Below are 15,766 nucleotides of genomic sequence, written 5' to 3'. Positions count from 1 at the left end.
GTGTTCAGCAGATTTCCTTCCGATGAGACAGGCTTTCCCCTCTTCTCCCCACACAAGGTTAGACACACTAAGAGCCGATTATTCTAAATGACAGCAGCTTGGAAACCACGGCTACAGTCCTCTTCTGTACTGTCCAGTGTTCCAGAGGGGCTGCTTTTGCCCTGCTTGTTAGTGAGAGAGGAAAGGGCAAAAGATGCTTTAGTATTTTTTAATTCCTTTCATATGTTAATTTTATTACAGAATGTTCATTTGAAACTTCTGCAGTTTACACGCTGTTGTACCTTTATATGCCATCTGGCTGCTGAGTCAACCTAAGCAGGAAAACCCAGAGGAGAAAGATACTGGCTTCTTTACAAAGTACTGCGTAAACATCCTAGCGCAGTGCGTTTCTCGTTGAGGGTAGATGGCTTGGGCTAAGCGTAGTTTTGTGTCCTCCTAGTTAATAGCACCAATGTTCATTTCCACTTTAAATTCTTTTCACTGGAGGCAGAGGTGTGAGTTGATACAAATGCATATGTATGTGCGCGTGTGTGTGTATATATATGTAAACCTTTCAGGTTTTGGCTGGTGATAGCTAGGCCTGCATTTTGCAAGAGGGAGTTACATGTAATTGAAATTAAGTGCTAAACCGTCTGAAGTAGTGCCCATCGCTCTGTGATGGCTGGGTTCACTGGGAGGGAAAGAAAAATGACAAAAACCTGAATTTCCTGTTCTCTCCCAGGTGAAGTGAAGGCTGTGGTCAGCGAAGCAGTGATTGGCAGTGATTTAATATTTGACATTATAAAATTGGGATAACAGGAGAAAAACAATTCCCCTCGGTTTTGGGTAGCATGGGTCCAGGTGCTGGGAAAGACTTAATTATAAGTATCAGACTGGCCTGGAGCCACAGAGATGTTTTTTTTTTTTATGTTTGACATAAGGGTTCTTCACTGAGACAGTGGTCACAGCACCAAGTCTGTCAGAGTTCAAGGAGCATCTGGATGATGCTGTTAGTCATCTGGTTTTAGGTAGTTCTGTGAGGAGCAGGGACTCGATGATCGTTACGGGTCCCTTCCAACTTGAGCTATTCCATGATTTCTATGATTCACCCCTCTCTCCCACGCTGGGACAGTCAGAGGGGGAGCGTTTTCCTTTGTGTAACACTGCCTTACGTGAGCATCTCCGGTGACGGTCAGAACGCGCCTCTTGTGGATTTGCTGGTTCTTGAACAGAGTGGGCTAGGGAGGGGTTAACCACTCCTGTCCCACAGGGCCGCTTGATGGTTGCCTGGCCCAAAAGCGCTAAATCGTAAACCTAATTAAGAGCAGGAGAATACATGCAGCTTAGAAGCAGAGTGTGTTAACAAGGTTGTTCTTCCAAAGCAGTCCTGGCTGCTCAAATAGTTTTAGGCAGTGTGGCTTCTTAAATTTGTGTTTGATTAATTTTAATTTAATTTCTGTAGTGTTCAGTGAAGAACTGCAGAACAGCCTTCCACGTCACCTGTGCGTTTGACCGTGGCTTGGAGATGAAGACCATATTGGCAGAGAACGATGAGGTGAAGTTTAAGTCATACTGCCCCAAGCACAGCTCCACCAAGAAAGTAGATGATGAGACTTTCAGTGAAAGCCCAGGCCAGGAGAATGGGAATGGGATTCAGGACAGCTCTCCTCCTACCCACATCGACCCTTTCCACAGCATGGATCAAAACCAGGAGGAGGCCCACAGAGTCAGCCTCCGCAAGCAAAAGCTCCAGCAGCTGGAGGATGAGTTCTATACGTTTGTCGAGTCTTTGGAAGTGGCTAAAGCACTGCGGCTGCCCGAGGAGCCGGTGGGATTCCTCTACCAGTACTGGAAGCTGAAGAGAAAAGCCAACTTCAATAAGCCTTTGATTACCCCAAAGAAGGATGAAGAGGACAATCTGGCTAAACGGGAACAGGATGTTCTTTTCAGACGACTGCAGCTCTTCACACACCTCCGGCAGGATCTAGAGCGGGTAAGCCACTGCGCTGCCAGTGCTTGCATGAGGAGTGCTGGCCTTTGTTAGCCGAGTTTCCAAACCAGGCTCTCAGTTATTGCAGGCGCTCCGTGCTGCGCATTACCTCAAAGTTGTATTGTCAGAAAAGACCATTAACACTAAATCTCTACAGAGCACACCAGTTGCCCTTTTCAAACAGAGGGTTAGTTCACAGGGCCAGGAGGCCTTGGCTTGTAGTATCCAGTCTCCTTACAACTGGATTGTTGTATTTCTGCTTACGCTTTTTTACTGATCACCACTGATGGCTGTGGACTGTGCTGCACCCCCCAGCTAGAGCTTATTTAGCCTTTAAGGGCTTTCCCTGCTTTACTTTCTTATCTGGTGCACAAGAAAGAAAAGATTATGAAACTTACCTTGATTTGCAGCAGATTTGTTTTCCATTGACACAGCTTAGTAGGATGACATTTCCCTGGACTACGTGGTGTAGGTTTGGGAGGCACATGATGTTCCACTCAATTAGGTTTTGAATATTTGAAGAACCGTTCAGTAGGCTCAGTTTAGTGTTTTATCTCAAGTACATCTGATCCTTTAATGACCTGAATTCCTTCGTTTTTGTTGGTTTTTGGCGGGGGGGGGGAGCGGGGAGGGATTAACTAGTAGAGTTTAAGGTATCTTGGAGCCAGAAAGAACACTGAAATTATTTTAGTTTTTCACATCCATACAGCATATGGCTTGTGCAGGCTACATACGGAACCCGGCTCAGGAGGTCCTACCTCAGCCTCTAACCTGTGGGTGAACTAGAGCTTTTCTTCAAAAGTATCAGGACAGCAGGTGCTCACGCATCTGCTGCAGCCTTTGTAAAGGGTCCTGATGGCCAACTACTCTCTCTAAAGGAATTGTTGCAGTTTTTCTTTCAAATTTTTTTTTCCTAGTTTCAACTTCCAGCCTATGACCTTTCTCTAGCTGGGTGAGAGAGCTGTTAGCTAGTATTTTTTGTTTCTGCTCTGTGTGCTCAAGGTTTCTTTTAGTCTTCTCTTTGATCAGCTAAATAAGTGGAGTTTGTCTCTACGTTCTCTGGATCTTAAAATACTCTGTATGTATCCTTTCCATTTTTAAGCGTGCTGTCAAAACAGGGTACGTTATTCTAGTAATATTTTAAATGTTTTACTACTTCCTTGTTCCCCCTGATTGTACATACAAGAAAACCTGCAAGAAAAAACCCCAAACAAACAGGGCCTGTGTTTTTTCTTGTCTTCAAGATAAAGTCGGGAAGGCTTGATTATGGATGACATTAGTGACAGTGTCATTTATCTAGAAACAGATTTTGAAATAGTGTCATCCGGTTCACCTAATGAAACAGGTATTTCTGCAGCCATGGCGCATCCGTTGCACAGCTTCGATCAGACAAGGCAAAGAACAAAAGGCCGTGGCCTGTATCAGAAAGAGGGCACCAGGCTAGTTCCAGTTCAAACCCACAGAGTAATGACAGTTACTCAGAAGTATTGGCTAGCCCTGGACTGGAAGCCTTAAATAGAGCAGGACCGTAGCAAAACTAGTCACACTTGTGAAATGTTTCCTCCTTAATTGTTGCGAGATCAGCCTACAAGGTTGTAAACCACAGGGCACCATGCTGCATGCGGCTACAGGGAGCCAGGAGAGGAGCTGTGGAGCCACCCACGCTACTGCTCAGCGATTCCCTCCTCTGGGAAAGAAGTAACTTCAAAGCTCTGGCAGAGTGGTGGTGGTGAAGCTTACACAGCTCGCTAGATTAGACAGTCCCATTTGAAGGGCAGAAATGTAGTTTTCTTCTAAAAAAAACCCCAGGATAGATAGTCAAAATAAAGAAACATTTCATTACTGTTTCCAGTGCCTGCTACCTCCGTTGGGCTATGGCATGAACAAACTGGCCTCCCTTCATTGTGGTCACTCATAGTGCAGCGGTGGCAGGGTCGTCAAAAAGAGTGGGACTGTTGAATAGCTCTCCACACTTTCATGTTATTAATGAAGTATAATTTTGTTGTGTCTCAAACAGTAACAGGCAAAAGGGGCTAGGCTATTTAATAGTGAGTGTATTTAAGCATTTCCAGCATTCCTCTAGATTTCCTCTGTGTGTGTGTGTATATATGTATGTGTGATTCAGGTGTTCATAGAAGTTACTTCAGTGCTGTGGCCCTCCCAAATCTGATAGAATAATCTGTCCATTAAATGGTATTTAAGACTCTTTTCTAAGAAGTGTGTTAAAAGTTTAATACATGACTAACTTTTCTAAATGGTCTATAGTACTTAAACAGATTAATTCAATGCACAGATTGACAATGCTATAGAAACACAATTCCTGTGAAACTCATCAACTTGATGTCTTCTAGGTGCGTAATCTTACTTACATGGTGACCCGAAGGGAAAAAATCAAGAGATCTGTTTGCAAAGTTCAAGAACAGATATTTAATATCTACGCAAAGCAGTTGGAACAAGAAAGAGTTTCAGGTATGCTTGAGCGTTATCTTTTTCACGTAAGAAGCGGCACGAGCATTGGAAGGTTTGGTTACAGGCTAATGATCGGTTTTGAAGGACAAGCAGGATCTCATTTATTCTCATTAAAATCTCATGTGGTCCACCATGCAGCAGCAGGTTGGAAGGAAAAATGAGACTCTGTGTAGCTGTAATGGTGGGCACAGAACGCTCCAAAACTGGTAAGTCTATGTTCTGTCCGTGGAGCACTGAATGGTTTGCTGCTGCCCATCCTTTCTGGTGTGATTCTCTCATGACTCCTTATGACAGAGAGACCGTGGCTTACATTCGGGTGCCATATGGTGCCTTCTAAGTCCGTGGTTTACTAGTGCCGCTGCATTAGTGTTTAGTATGTGCTGCTTTGCATCACAGATGGCAGTTTAAAGAAATGAATTTTGAAAAGGCAACACTCTGGTTTTAAAACAACATTTTTTTTTTGTGCCTAATCTCATCAACAGTAGTTTTTCTGAGAAAGATTAGTAACTTTAAAGTTACTGCATTAACTAGATTATCCTTAAAGTGCTCAGTAACTAATAAACCGTATTTTGGACAGAATCAGATCCACGTGCTGGCTGCTCCCCCCTCCCCGAGGAGTGTCTCTGTCTTAGTGCAAATAGTAGCACTAGGATTTATATTGGCTACAAGTGTATGTAGGTGCAGCACGGATAAAGGAAAGTGAACTACACCAGCAGTACGTTGTGAAAGCGTGATGCAGCCACGTAACTGTGATGTAAAGGTGCTGGATAGGCACCCAAATACCCATTTATGCTGAGGAACAGAGTTGACATTCAAAAGTGGTATTTACCCAGACATGGAGTGGCTTGACTTTAACTTCTTTGTTTACAACTAGGTGTGCCTTCTTCATTCTCCTCAGTGGAAAACACGGTGTTGTTCAATAGTCCATCTGTGGGCCCCAATGCCCCTAAGATAGAGGATTTGAAATGGCATTCTGCATTCTTCAGGAAACAAATGGGCGCATCTCTGGCCCACTCATTGAAAAAATCACACAAGAGAGACAGAGTAAGAAACGGCTCCGGGAACGACAGCAAATCCGTGCTGAGGCAGCCCAGCCAAAGGGAAGGCAGTGCAGCAGCTCCAGGTGGCTTTTTAAATTTTGACAAGACCTTTGCAGAAACCCGGACTGTATCTGCACAGCAGAAAAATGGCATAGTTATACCAGACCACAGAAAAAGAAGAGACAATCGTCCACAGTGTGAGGTGATCAAGGCAGAACTGAAGGAAAAGACTTCTAAACACAACCACAAACCCCTGAGACCCACAGAACTCTCTCAGAGGCAATCAGAAAATAAAAGGGCTGTGAACCACTCCAGTGGTAGGTCAGCACCTGGCACACGGAGGGATATAGTGCCTAAATGCAACGGGGGTCTTGTCAAAGTAAACTCTAATCAGACAGTAGTTAAAGTGCCTACGACACCCACGAGCCCAGTGAAAAACTGGGGCGGATTCAGAATTCCAAAGAAGGGGGAGAGGCAACAGCAGGGCCAGAGCCCGGAGGAGACCTGCCACCAGAACTCCAGCTACCCCTACCTGGGCGTGGGCAGAGTGTCGCCGAAGGACAGGGCAAAAAGCAAGCTGAAGCCCGACAGTGAGAATGATGGGTACATCCCCGATGCCGAAATGAGTGACTCGGAGACTGAAGTGGCTGAAAAAAAGTGCAGACAGGAGAGGCTCAGTCCAAACAGCACCATCAGCAGAAGGACGGACATTATTAGGAGAAGCATCCTGGCATCCTGACTGGACACAGGGACACGGTGGCAACACCGTGGCCAGTAAAGTCACTGCCTACAAGCCAACTCCACATTATTTATTGGTGTGAGAGAGGAGAGTTCTTGAACATGGCTACAGACTGACAAGTTGATAACCCATTATTCCTGAGCTGTATAAACATGTTTACATGCACTTAAAGCTGTTTTTTTTTGCCCCCCCTTTCCGTGAGAAGTTTGAATCTCCTTTATTTGCAACTTCCCTGAGTAAGCAGAGAAATGACATCACTACTAAAACAAACAGGATTTGTGATGAACACTAAAATAGCTCACAAAAACCTTTTAGAAGGGGCTAAGGTAGGTAGGGAGAGGTAGGCTGCATTCATCCCTTTTAGCTAAAAAGCACTGATAAAATTTTACTCCCCTGCCCTCTGGAAAAGCACAAGCTCTAATTTAACTCGTGGGTATTGAATGGAAGATGGTGGTTGAACCATACTGCATTGTGCAAGCCCATTGCCAGTGGTCGCTTCCCTTGGATGGTGGTAGGTCTGTCTCCTCTGTTTGCAGAATGTTTTCTGTTGCATTCGGTTTGAGCATAGATAGCAGCTCAGAACCCTCCAGAAGCTCCAGATTTTACATGTAAATATACCGACGGGATGACCAGATTTAACCACGATGCTACACTGGAGAAGGAGTAAGGGACAGGGCAGGGCTGCAGCTGCCTTACAGTGCAACAGCTTGGAAAGACACAGGCTGAGCACAGAGGACACTTGCAAATGGCCCAGTTCTGAGAAGGGGGCAGGCACCCTGGGAAACAACTCCCTACTGCTTAGTCAGTCACCGGCCCCCAGCAGAATGATGACAACTCAAGAAAACAAACTTTCTAAGGCACTAGTCAGTAGGATTTCCCAAAGCCCACCACATATGCACTAACGGTGTGTATTGGGAAAGCCAGGCTTAGGACACTAAAGGGTTGCTTTAAAATGGACATGAATATATATTTTTAAATAGAATAAAATGGAAAGGCAATAAATTGTGATTAGCTCTTTACAGTCAAATGAAGAAAAAATATTTCATTCTATTCTGGACTAGATTTGATGGAAGAGGGAACTCGTATTGTGAGTGTGTACTTTTTTAAATAATTGCAAATGGCAATAACTAGTAAGCTATGAGCAATAATATTACCAGATTATTAAGAAGCTGTTTTGTACCAAGTAGAGTGCACATACAACAGTGGAGTGTTAGGAGCCTGTAAACTTTGGAATTCTGCAGAGATGTCAGTCAGTCAGGTATGTACTGATCAGAGTTTAAGCAGCAATGTGCTGCAGAAAGACGGGCGTAAAGAACCCCTTTCCCCCCTTTTCTCCTCTGAGCCTGCCGTTAGCACATCCACTCACTTGTTCATGTTAGACCCCTGCCTCTTGAGCAGGGAACATCTAAGACACAGTAGAACTCTGCCATAACTGAGTCTTCCAGAGGATTCAAGAAAAAAAAAAAAAAAAAAGGCTTTTTAACACCCTATCTTGCTATGCAAGTTATCACTTAAGTATTATTTCAACAGAATGCATCCCTATTGTTTGTTTTAAAGCTCAGAAGTCTTAATGTTTTGGTACCTTTTGGGATGATGTTGAAGAAGGGGCATTTTGTGTAAGATAGCGTACTTTTAAAATGCCATTGCTGGTCCCAAGAAGTTAGATTAATTTCATCACTTACAGAGGTGAAAGCCAAACAGGGCACTGGTAAATCTGAAATCACGTAGTCACTCTGGGGCTGTGTTAAAAGAAAAGTACTTATTTGATCAAGCAACAACAGACACAAAAAGGTAAATGCAGGTAAGTTCTACCTGACACACAGCAACACTTTCCAGACAGGCACTGTTATTTTTCTCTAAGAAAGATGCTTATGACCACAAAGAGGATTTTTTGTCAAGCCATAGATGGAATAATCTAAATTTTGATTCTTAAGTAGTAAACATTTGACCTCACACCACTTCGGAAGGGGTACCTTGTTAATTTGCACTATTATGAATGCTAGCGTTGTGCAGAATTAATGCCTTATCTGTTTTGCTCCCCAATGTTTAGGTTAATAAGCTTTCTAATGTTTCAAGTTAAGCTGAACCAAAACCAAAAAAGCTGTAAGACGACTGCAGTAGGACCAGCTCTGTAGATTAGTTTTGTCTCCCATGCTTAGTGCTCAGCAGAAGAGGTGTCATAAGTACAGCAGTTGAGAACACAGGCCCACCCCTGTATTTTATTGGGATAGAACCATTCGCTGAATTTCTGTTTTTAAGCATTACCTTTCCTTGTGCAGACTGACCAAGACATCTTTGATTATGATTGGTGTATTCTGTCAAAACTGTAGGCTAGTTGAACTTCTGTAAAGCTGTCTGGAATGCCATTTGTTAGGTTATGAACTCACACAACCTAAATGAAGGGTTATACATGTTCTGTATAAATCTTAATTTCAGAAATTTGAGGAAATTGTCATTACATTTGTAAAACCTTGTACAGAAGATTTTTCACTATGTGCCTAGCTTTGGTGTCCATTCAGCTGAAATTAATTGAAGAAGGTGCATGAAGAGAAACAGATAGAAATAAAAAGTATATGTAGAGATGACTATTTTATATTACATGGCCCAATCCTGTATTTATTTTCTCCCTTTTTTGAAGTATTTATAAAGACCTAGTTGAAGACAGCTGTATTTTTTGTTAAAATATTCAGTAGAATTGTGCCTTTTTGTCTGTATGTGAATAAATGCTGTACATTTTTGCAGTATTCTTGCCAGCAGTGTATTAGAATTTGCAGCAGTTACTGTGCTTGGGTTTTTACGTAAAGACTTCACTGCAATGATCTGAACAACCTTCATGGCTAAAATAAGCATTTAATTTGGATTATTACAGGTATCAAAATGCACACTGCGGTTGCAAGATTTTTTTTTTTTAAGAATAGTATAATGTCTTGTTATTGACAGCTGTGCCTATCCCGTCAACAGAAAATTGTATGCTTTTTCCCATGAGATCCTCAAAGAGATGTTGCTTACCTCCAATAGTTGACATTTGTTGATATATGACGTCCTTCCACAGTCCATAATCTTTGCCCATGTTCCACTGGAAGAGGGACGCGAGGTGTCCTAACTGTAGATCTTCCAGGTAAGTACGCTGAATGTACATTCGCCCTATGAACTGCCTATAGTCAAGCAATACTGACAGAGAATGTTTGCTGCCATAGCAGGATCTTTAGGGCACAAGGCATGAAGGGCACAGCAGGTCCTTCCCTCTTGCTTCCTCTCAACTCAGGATGTGGAAACATGGAACGGACTTGGAGCCAAGCAAGAAAAGGAGAAGGTTGTGAAGACGTACGTCTAGCAATACATCTTGAAAAACAGCGACAGGTAAGTAATTTTTCTCAGATCTGTACTTGCATTCACGCTGTGGGCAACCGTGTGAGGGCACCCCTCAAAAACGTATTTCAGAGAATGAAGATTAAAGGATGGCCCTCGTAAGAGTTAATGCGTACAAGCTCTTCAAGGTGTGAATAAAAGGTTGAAAAAGGTTCTGGCAGCAGCCTTTCACAGGTACTACACTGCTGGGGTTACCTGAGTAAGAGCTGAGGGCAGCTTGCGTGCCACTTCAACAGGCTATTAAAACGTTTCTTGTATGCAGGGATAGATCTGCCTGTGCCAGAAGGTACAGGGCTCTTCGGAAGACCCACAAATGAAACTGGTACTACCTGCGTAGTCAGTTTTTCTCACCTGTTGAATGGAAGTAACTATTCACCTAGAAACTTATCCTAAAAAAGCATAGTGAAGAACAAAGTTTTATGCAATGGGAAGCATTAATATCACACTAGAGAGTCTTGAAACACTCAAAAACTGGTGTTGGGGTGGGAAAGGAACGTAGGGGAAACAAAAATGTTGCAGTGGAAGAGTGACAAGAAACATGGTGGTAGAAAGGAATGTGAAACAACCTCGTATCACGAGGGAAAGGGCAAAACGTAATCTAACCAGCAAGACTCAAATTTTAATTGCCTCAGCAAGTGCCCTTCCTCTGACAGCCAGGTTGTGAGCAATGCGCCGGCAGCTTCCTCTAGAAGCCAAACGGAAGCAAAAGGAGGCGGTGTTAGGAGGACGAGATTAACTTGACCACATTCCTTTTTTTTTGCAGCTCAGGCAGATGTATTTGGTCAGTTTTTAGCTGCTCACAGGATCAGGCAGACAGGTGAAAATGGGAAATTGTTTCTTTCCTGCATCATCTGCCATAATTGCTCTGCTGCCCCCTAACTTCACTGTTAGGTGCTTGCATCGTAATTGCAATTCATATTCTGGCAGATACCCATTACACAAGAGCTGAAATGTGTAATGTAGTGAGAACTACACCACAAGCTGAAACGAATATACCCATAACTAAAAGGGAACCAAGCAGGTGTCCTTCTGTGCCTCAAGGAACAAATGCACAAATGGAGTTGCTCAAAAACTTACACTGACCTGCCATTTTCAGCCCCTGTGTGTTTCACTCACAGTTAGAGCCTTCCCTTTAAGGAGTGAATGGGATTAATGGCTCCCACAAAACTTTCCAGGTGGTCTGTCACCATCTCAGATGGGCATTATGCAAATGAAAATAAGGTGCCTGGCACTCACCTCCCTTTGTATCCTATACACAGTTGATTAATGAAAATCTCACCGCAACAGACGTTGTGAGCTTCTGCACAATCTATCTGTGTTGCTTTCAAAAAGTCTTTGAAGCCTTTTAGCAAAATGAGAAATTGCAGTGGATACAGGCACGTATCAAAGCACTAGCAAAGAAAGAAGTGTGTACAGCGGTAGGAAATAGTAACTTCCTCTGCGGTAAGCAGACTGTCTTTCTCGAGGCTGTGCAGGCTCTACTTGAGCAGCCAGGTTTTCAGGAGGTGGCACACTCTTACTTCCATGTGGTGATGAACCTAGGTCTGTCCTCTAAAATGCAAATATGGTGCAGATTCACTGTGACAGACACGTGGGTTGGTTTGTTAGTCCAGAACAACAGTTCTCATCAAGCACTGAGTAAGCATTATCCATGAACTGAATTAGAAGTGCTAAACCACAATTACACTCTTCACATTTAAGAAGAAGGAACAGAAATTACATCACTTAAGTCCAAGATGGGAGCACCTCAAAATCACTTAACACCTATCAAATGTTTATCATACATGCTGAGAGAGAAACAGAGTTCAGCTCTAATTTTAGAATGTTCTACATGAAGTTTCTCAACTATCAAAAGAAAAACATGTACACAAGAGGATTCCCACATACTGGCACCTGCGGAATACAAACTCCCTATTTCAAAATGCCCAAAAGCTGGGTGACTTCACCAGCCTTGTGCGAACTCATGTAATCGAGAACTGATGCTCCCAGACACATACAAACCAAGAGAGCAGGTCAACAGAAAAGTGAGGAACAACTGTACAATAGTAACTAAGAAAAAGCACAACTGAAGAAAGAGTACGATCTAAGAGTACTTAGAAATGAGCTCTAAGAGTAGCCATCGCAGCGTTTTATTTATTCACTGTTTCACTGGGGCATCGGAACAAACCAAACTGAATTCTTAGAACGGGGAGGCAATGGAGGCATTCCGCAGCTGTAACGCCTACCATAAAAACAGCAACTATTTGACATTCATGATGTAATTAGGGTCTTTGCAATTCATAAAAGATGTTCAAAATGTTCCCAAGTTATTGCACCACAAAGAAAAATTAAAGGTATCGACTGCGTGAGAACGAAGCTGTTCATGAATTTTAATGTAACGGTACCTCTATTGCCTGTACACAGCCTTGTCACAGTTGGAGCGACTTTTTTTCAGACCAAAAAAGACCAACATGCCACAGCATTGTATCAGACTGTTTCATCTGCCACATTAAAGGACTTAAATTACATCATTTTGCAGTCATCTTCCAATCCTTGCTATGCACATACGGTATCTTCATCCGCTGCCCTTCTTACCTGAATCAACCAGAAAATGTTCATCTAAGTAAGTTTTACAAGCCTTGCTCTGCATTTGACTTTAACGCTCTGGTATGAAGTTTCCCCAGCAATCTTCTTAACTCCAGCATGGTGTGAATGAACACTACATATGTTTAAATATTTTCCAGATCCTTCAGGGAAGCGGCTTTTTTCTTCTGTGTAGTTATCAGGCTGAGCTGTAATTAAAAACAAGCAAATAGTTTCTTACATAATTTTTTGTAAGATCAAAGTATCAGTAGAACTTCAATATGGAAGGTGTCATGAAGGAGAGGGAACAAGCATAGAATGTGGGAATTTGGGGTAAACAGCAGAATTTACAATGCACTATATAGATGACTACTGCTTTTCTCTGATTTCAGATCCCAAAGAATTCAAGATTATGAAAGACTAGGTAGCAGGAGTACACTTTAAAGACATCTACACAGAATACACACATTTTAAACCTGTGCAAACATTACCCTGTATTTCTTATGTTTCTCCGTGAATTACTATTATTTAATGACAAGCTAAGATTTACAGTCATTGAACTAACCACAATAAAAATGTAATTTCTAGACTCCCTAGAAGTCCAGCTGCAGCTTATATTGGATTTAACTTTACAAGTAAGCTGGATAATGTAATGAGAATACAGAATTAAGTCAAGTCAGAAAGTAGCCCTCAATCTCAAGGTTCAGAATGCAGAGAAGAATTGCCATGCTGAATCTGGGGAAGGACACACATAAACATTCAGTCTGCTGAGAGCTAGAAGAGGATAAACACCTTATTTCTTTAGAGTCAGAAGAGCAGACGTTCCTGCAGCAGTACTGCTGGGGGCCACTTTTTCCAGCCTTCAGCAGAACAGGGCTGGGACAGCTTTTTTTTTTTTAGGGTGGTGGGGGAGGCAGGGAGGAGAGGTAGGAGCTTGGCACAGAAGTTGTGAAGTCACTACAAAGAAGCCATCCTGGACAGCTGGCAGCAGTAACCTCTGCCAAGCCTGAAATGGGCAAGGCAGTTAGTTCTAAAGACTGTCAGCAAGATCTGGACAACGATTTAGCTGCTAAACATCCTACCAAATCTCTTTGTTACCTTTCAGAGGGAGACTGGTGAGCAACAGTTAATTACCAATGTTTTCCGGATCAGCGAGACCGCTGCCTGTATGGGCACTGAGGCCCGGAATTTACTCCCTTGAAAGGTGATGTGACCATGTTTTTTAAGGGAAGATAGCATCTCAGAAGTATTAGAGCTGAACAGATCCATGTAACAAACAAGAGGTTAAAAAAAAAAAATCTTCACCAGCTGGGTAGACCTCATCATGACAGGGAGCATTTGCAGCCAGGAAACACAGCTTATGTTATGATAGCTTGGCAGCTATGCCCAGTTATTCACTGCTGTTGGGGAAAAAATGCCCTTTGTCCTAATTGGACAATTTAGATCAAACAAACGTTTCCTCTCTGCAACTCACATGGGATCACCCGTATCAAAAATCTGAAATTTGCAAATGGGTTTCCTAAATCACTGTAAAAAACAGGAGACAGAAAGACCAACTTGGGTAACAAATTTGCTTGGCAAAGAAGTGAACCCAGGGTATAAACCCCCCATGGGGTTTGCTTCAAGCTGTATAGCTTAAATAGTACGGGAAAAAAGAACACTGGATAGAAAAAACCCACCTATTGTTCAGCAGAGAAAATAAAGAATTACAGGTAGCATGGGGTTTAGACAATTAAAGTCCAAAGTTTCTCTCTCAGAAGAAAACCATTTCTTCCAATAGCCCTAAGGCCTGGGAATATTGAGTTGGAACTGAGTTACCTCGTCTGAAGTTTTCAGAATCACTGAAGCATGTACTAGGCATGTTTACAATGGTAGAGAGATACACACACCATCCCTTCTGTCCCCCCTTCCCACGGCCTGGAAAAAACCAAGTATTTCCTATTCTGTCGGCACAATTTTCAGTATTTTTGACACTACGGGACTTATTGACGATAACTGCAATGGGGTGTACTTCTCCAACAATCTTTGGGGACACAGCTACTGGAGGCCACTAATGAAAATGCAGGTGGACAGACAAGAAGTTAACAATTTTGGGAGTTCACATGACATGGCGGAAGGTAGTCAAGGTTGGAATTTGATCAACACCAAACAGGTCCACACTATCAATTCTGTCCTGCAACCATTTCCCCACACTCTCTGTACAGCCACACACTGAATTAGACCAGGAACTTATCTGGCTGAAAAAAACCACGAAACAGCTACGCTGCCTAGCAATTCTTACAAAGGCAGTTCTCGAGCCATCAACTCAAGACAGGCTTTGTTTTAAATCAGACTCCCCAGGAGACAGGTGTAGGAATCAGCACAACATTTGATCTTTACCATGTGAAGCCATCGTTTGTGACTGCTGCAGTAGGTTACACCAAGCTAAAAAAGCCTGCTTTATGTAAACAGGAGCTGCAGTTATTTGAGGAGTATTTAGTGTCGCTGTTAACTTGCTGCTATTTCTGAAGATGGAAATGATCATATACCTTCATTCACACACTTTGAAGCACACAAGTTTAATTCACATTGAATTTGTTTCCATAAACACATCTATACTGTCACTTAAGTGTCCTGTCAGAAGGTGGCAGTTAATTGAATATGCATCAGTTTTTTGATGAGGCACCCAAAATACATGCTTGTTGGTAAAATTATATTAGTAACAATGCATGTAAATGATCACCTCTGCCTCAGGAATGCTACAAAGTGAGTATTTTTGTAATATTCAATGGAATTTTTAAAATGCAGTTAGAGAATATGTTTTTTGTTAGTTTTGTACCTTTTGAGATGCTGTAGCTGCCCTCTGTTCTGCCTGGCTCAGTCGCCTTTGAAGCCTACTGATGTATTCTCGATATTCCATCATTAATTTTTCATCCTGTGTAAACAAAATACCTCATTACAAATGCAAAGTTCTTTTTATTGGATCCATACCTACTGTAGTGAAAAAGCTTAAAGCAAGAGGAACTTAAGAAGCAGAACTGTTTACCACTTAGAGTCTAAGACTGAAGACATACTGCTGACACATTATAGAGAATTTCCAGCACAAATACGACATCATATGACTTTTCCAATCAGAGTAATCTGCAGAGGAAGGTTTACTCATTTCACCATCTTGAAGTAAGATGCATAAAAGCTGGCATTTTAATCCAGGTAATTTAATTCCCACAATCTTACAATGTAAATGTTTTAGCAATACTCACAGGGAAAAAGAATATACTAGATAACACAAATGAGATTATGATCTTGCTACAGATTTCTGTTCTCTTCATCAAAGGGTATGCATAAAGTCTTTCTTAACCATCCTTTACTTACAGAAATCTATTCTTGCATCAGCCCTCATTTTTCTCCTCTAAATAATACAGCACTACAAAAAAACAATACAGAAGGACTTATCCTAGATAGAATTGGGTATTATCCCAGATTTATGAGGCTGACAGGATAGCCGTTTTCTAAAGTGGCCATTAATTATTGAACAGTGCACGTTCCAAAACAACCCTGCCCTTAATGTTTAATGGATAATGCTTTTATCTATATGCATATATGCACATACAGTGTAAATTCTACCATACACATAGTATG

General features: G+C 42.2%; 2 protein-coding genes across 3 annotated transcripts in view; one reads left to right on the top strand and one right to left on the bottom strand.

The window, feature by feature from the left end:
* Nucleotides 1-6,217, top strand: part of JADE1 (jade family PHD finger 1) — a 21,936-nt gene extending 15,719 nt beyond the window's left edge. The window contains exons 7-9 of the mRNA XM_010286406.1: nt 1,442-1,972; nt 4,321-4,438; nt 5,313-6,217. Coding sequence (XP_010284708.1) covers nt 1,442-1,972; nt 4,321-4,438; nt 5,313-6,217 — 1,554 coding nt within the window. The remainder of the gene's footprint in view (nt 1-1,441; nt 1,973-4,320; nt 4,439-5,312) is intronic.
* A 6,077-nt stretch (nt 6,218-12,294) lies between these two features.
* The window catches only part of SCLT1 (sodium channel and clathrin linker 1), a 42,540-nt gene continuing 39,068 nt past the window's right edge, over nt 12,295-15,766 (bottom strand). For both annotated transcript variants that reach the window (XM_010286404.1, XM_010286405.1), the window contains exons 20-21: nt 14,967-15,062; nt 12,295-12,357 (exon numbers count right to left, since the gene is read on the bottom strand). In XM_010286404.1, the coding sequence (XP_010284706.1) occupies nt 12,295-12,357; nt 14,967-15,062 (159 nt within the window). The remainder of the gene's footprint in view (nt 12,358-14,966; nt 15,063-15,766) is intronic.

Source organism: Phaethon lepturus, unplaced genomic scaffold (assembly GCF_000687285.1).
Source record: "Phaethon lepturus isolate BGI_N335 unplaced genomic scaffold, ASM68728v1 scaffold17154, whole genome shotgun sequence".
In the NCBI taxonomy this organism is placed as follows: domain Eukaryota; kingdom Metazoa; phylum Chordata; class Aves; order Phaethontiformes; family Phaethontidae; genus Phaethon; species Phaethon lepturus.
The sequence above is the reverse complement of the archived record's forward strand: the minus strand, read 5'-3'. Positions and strand labels throughout refer to the sequence as shown.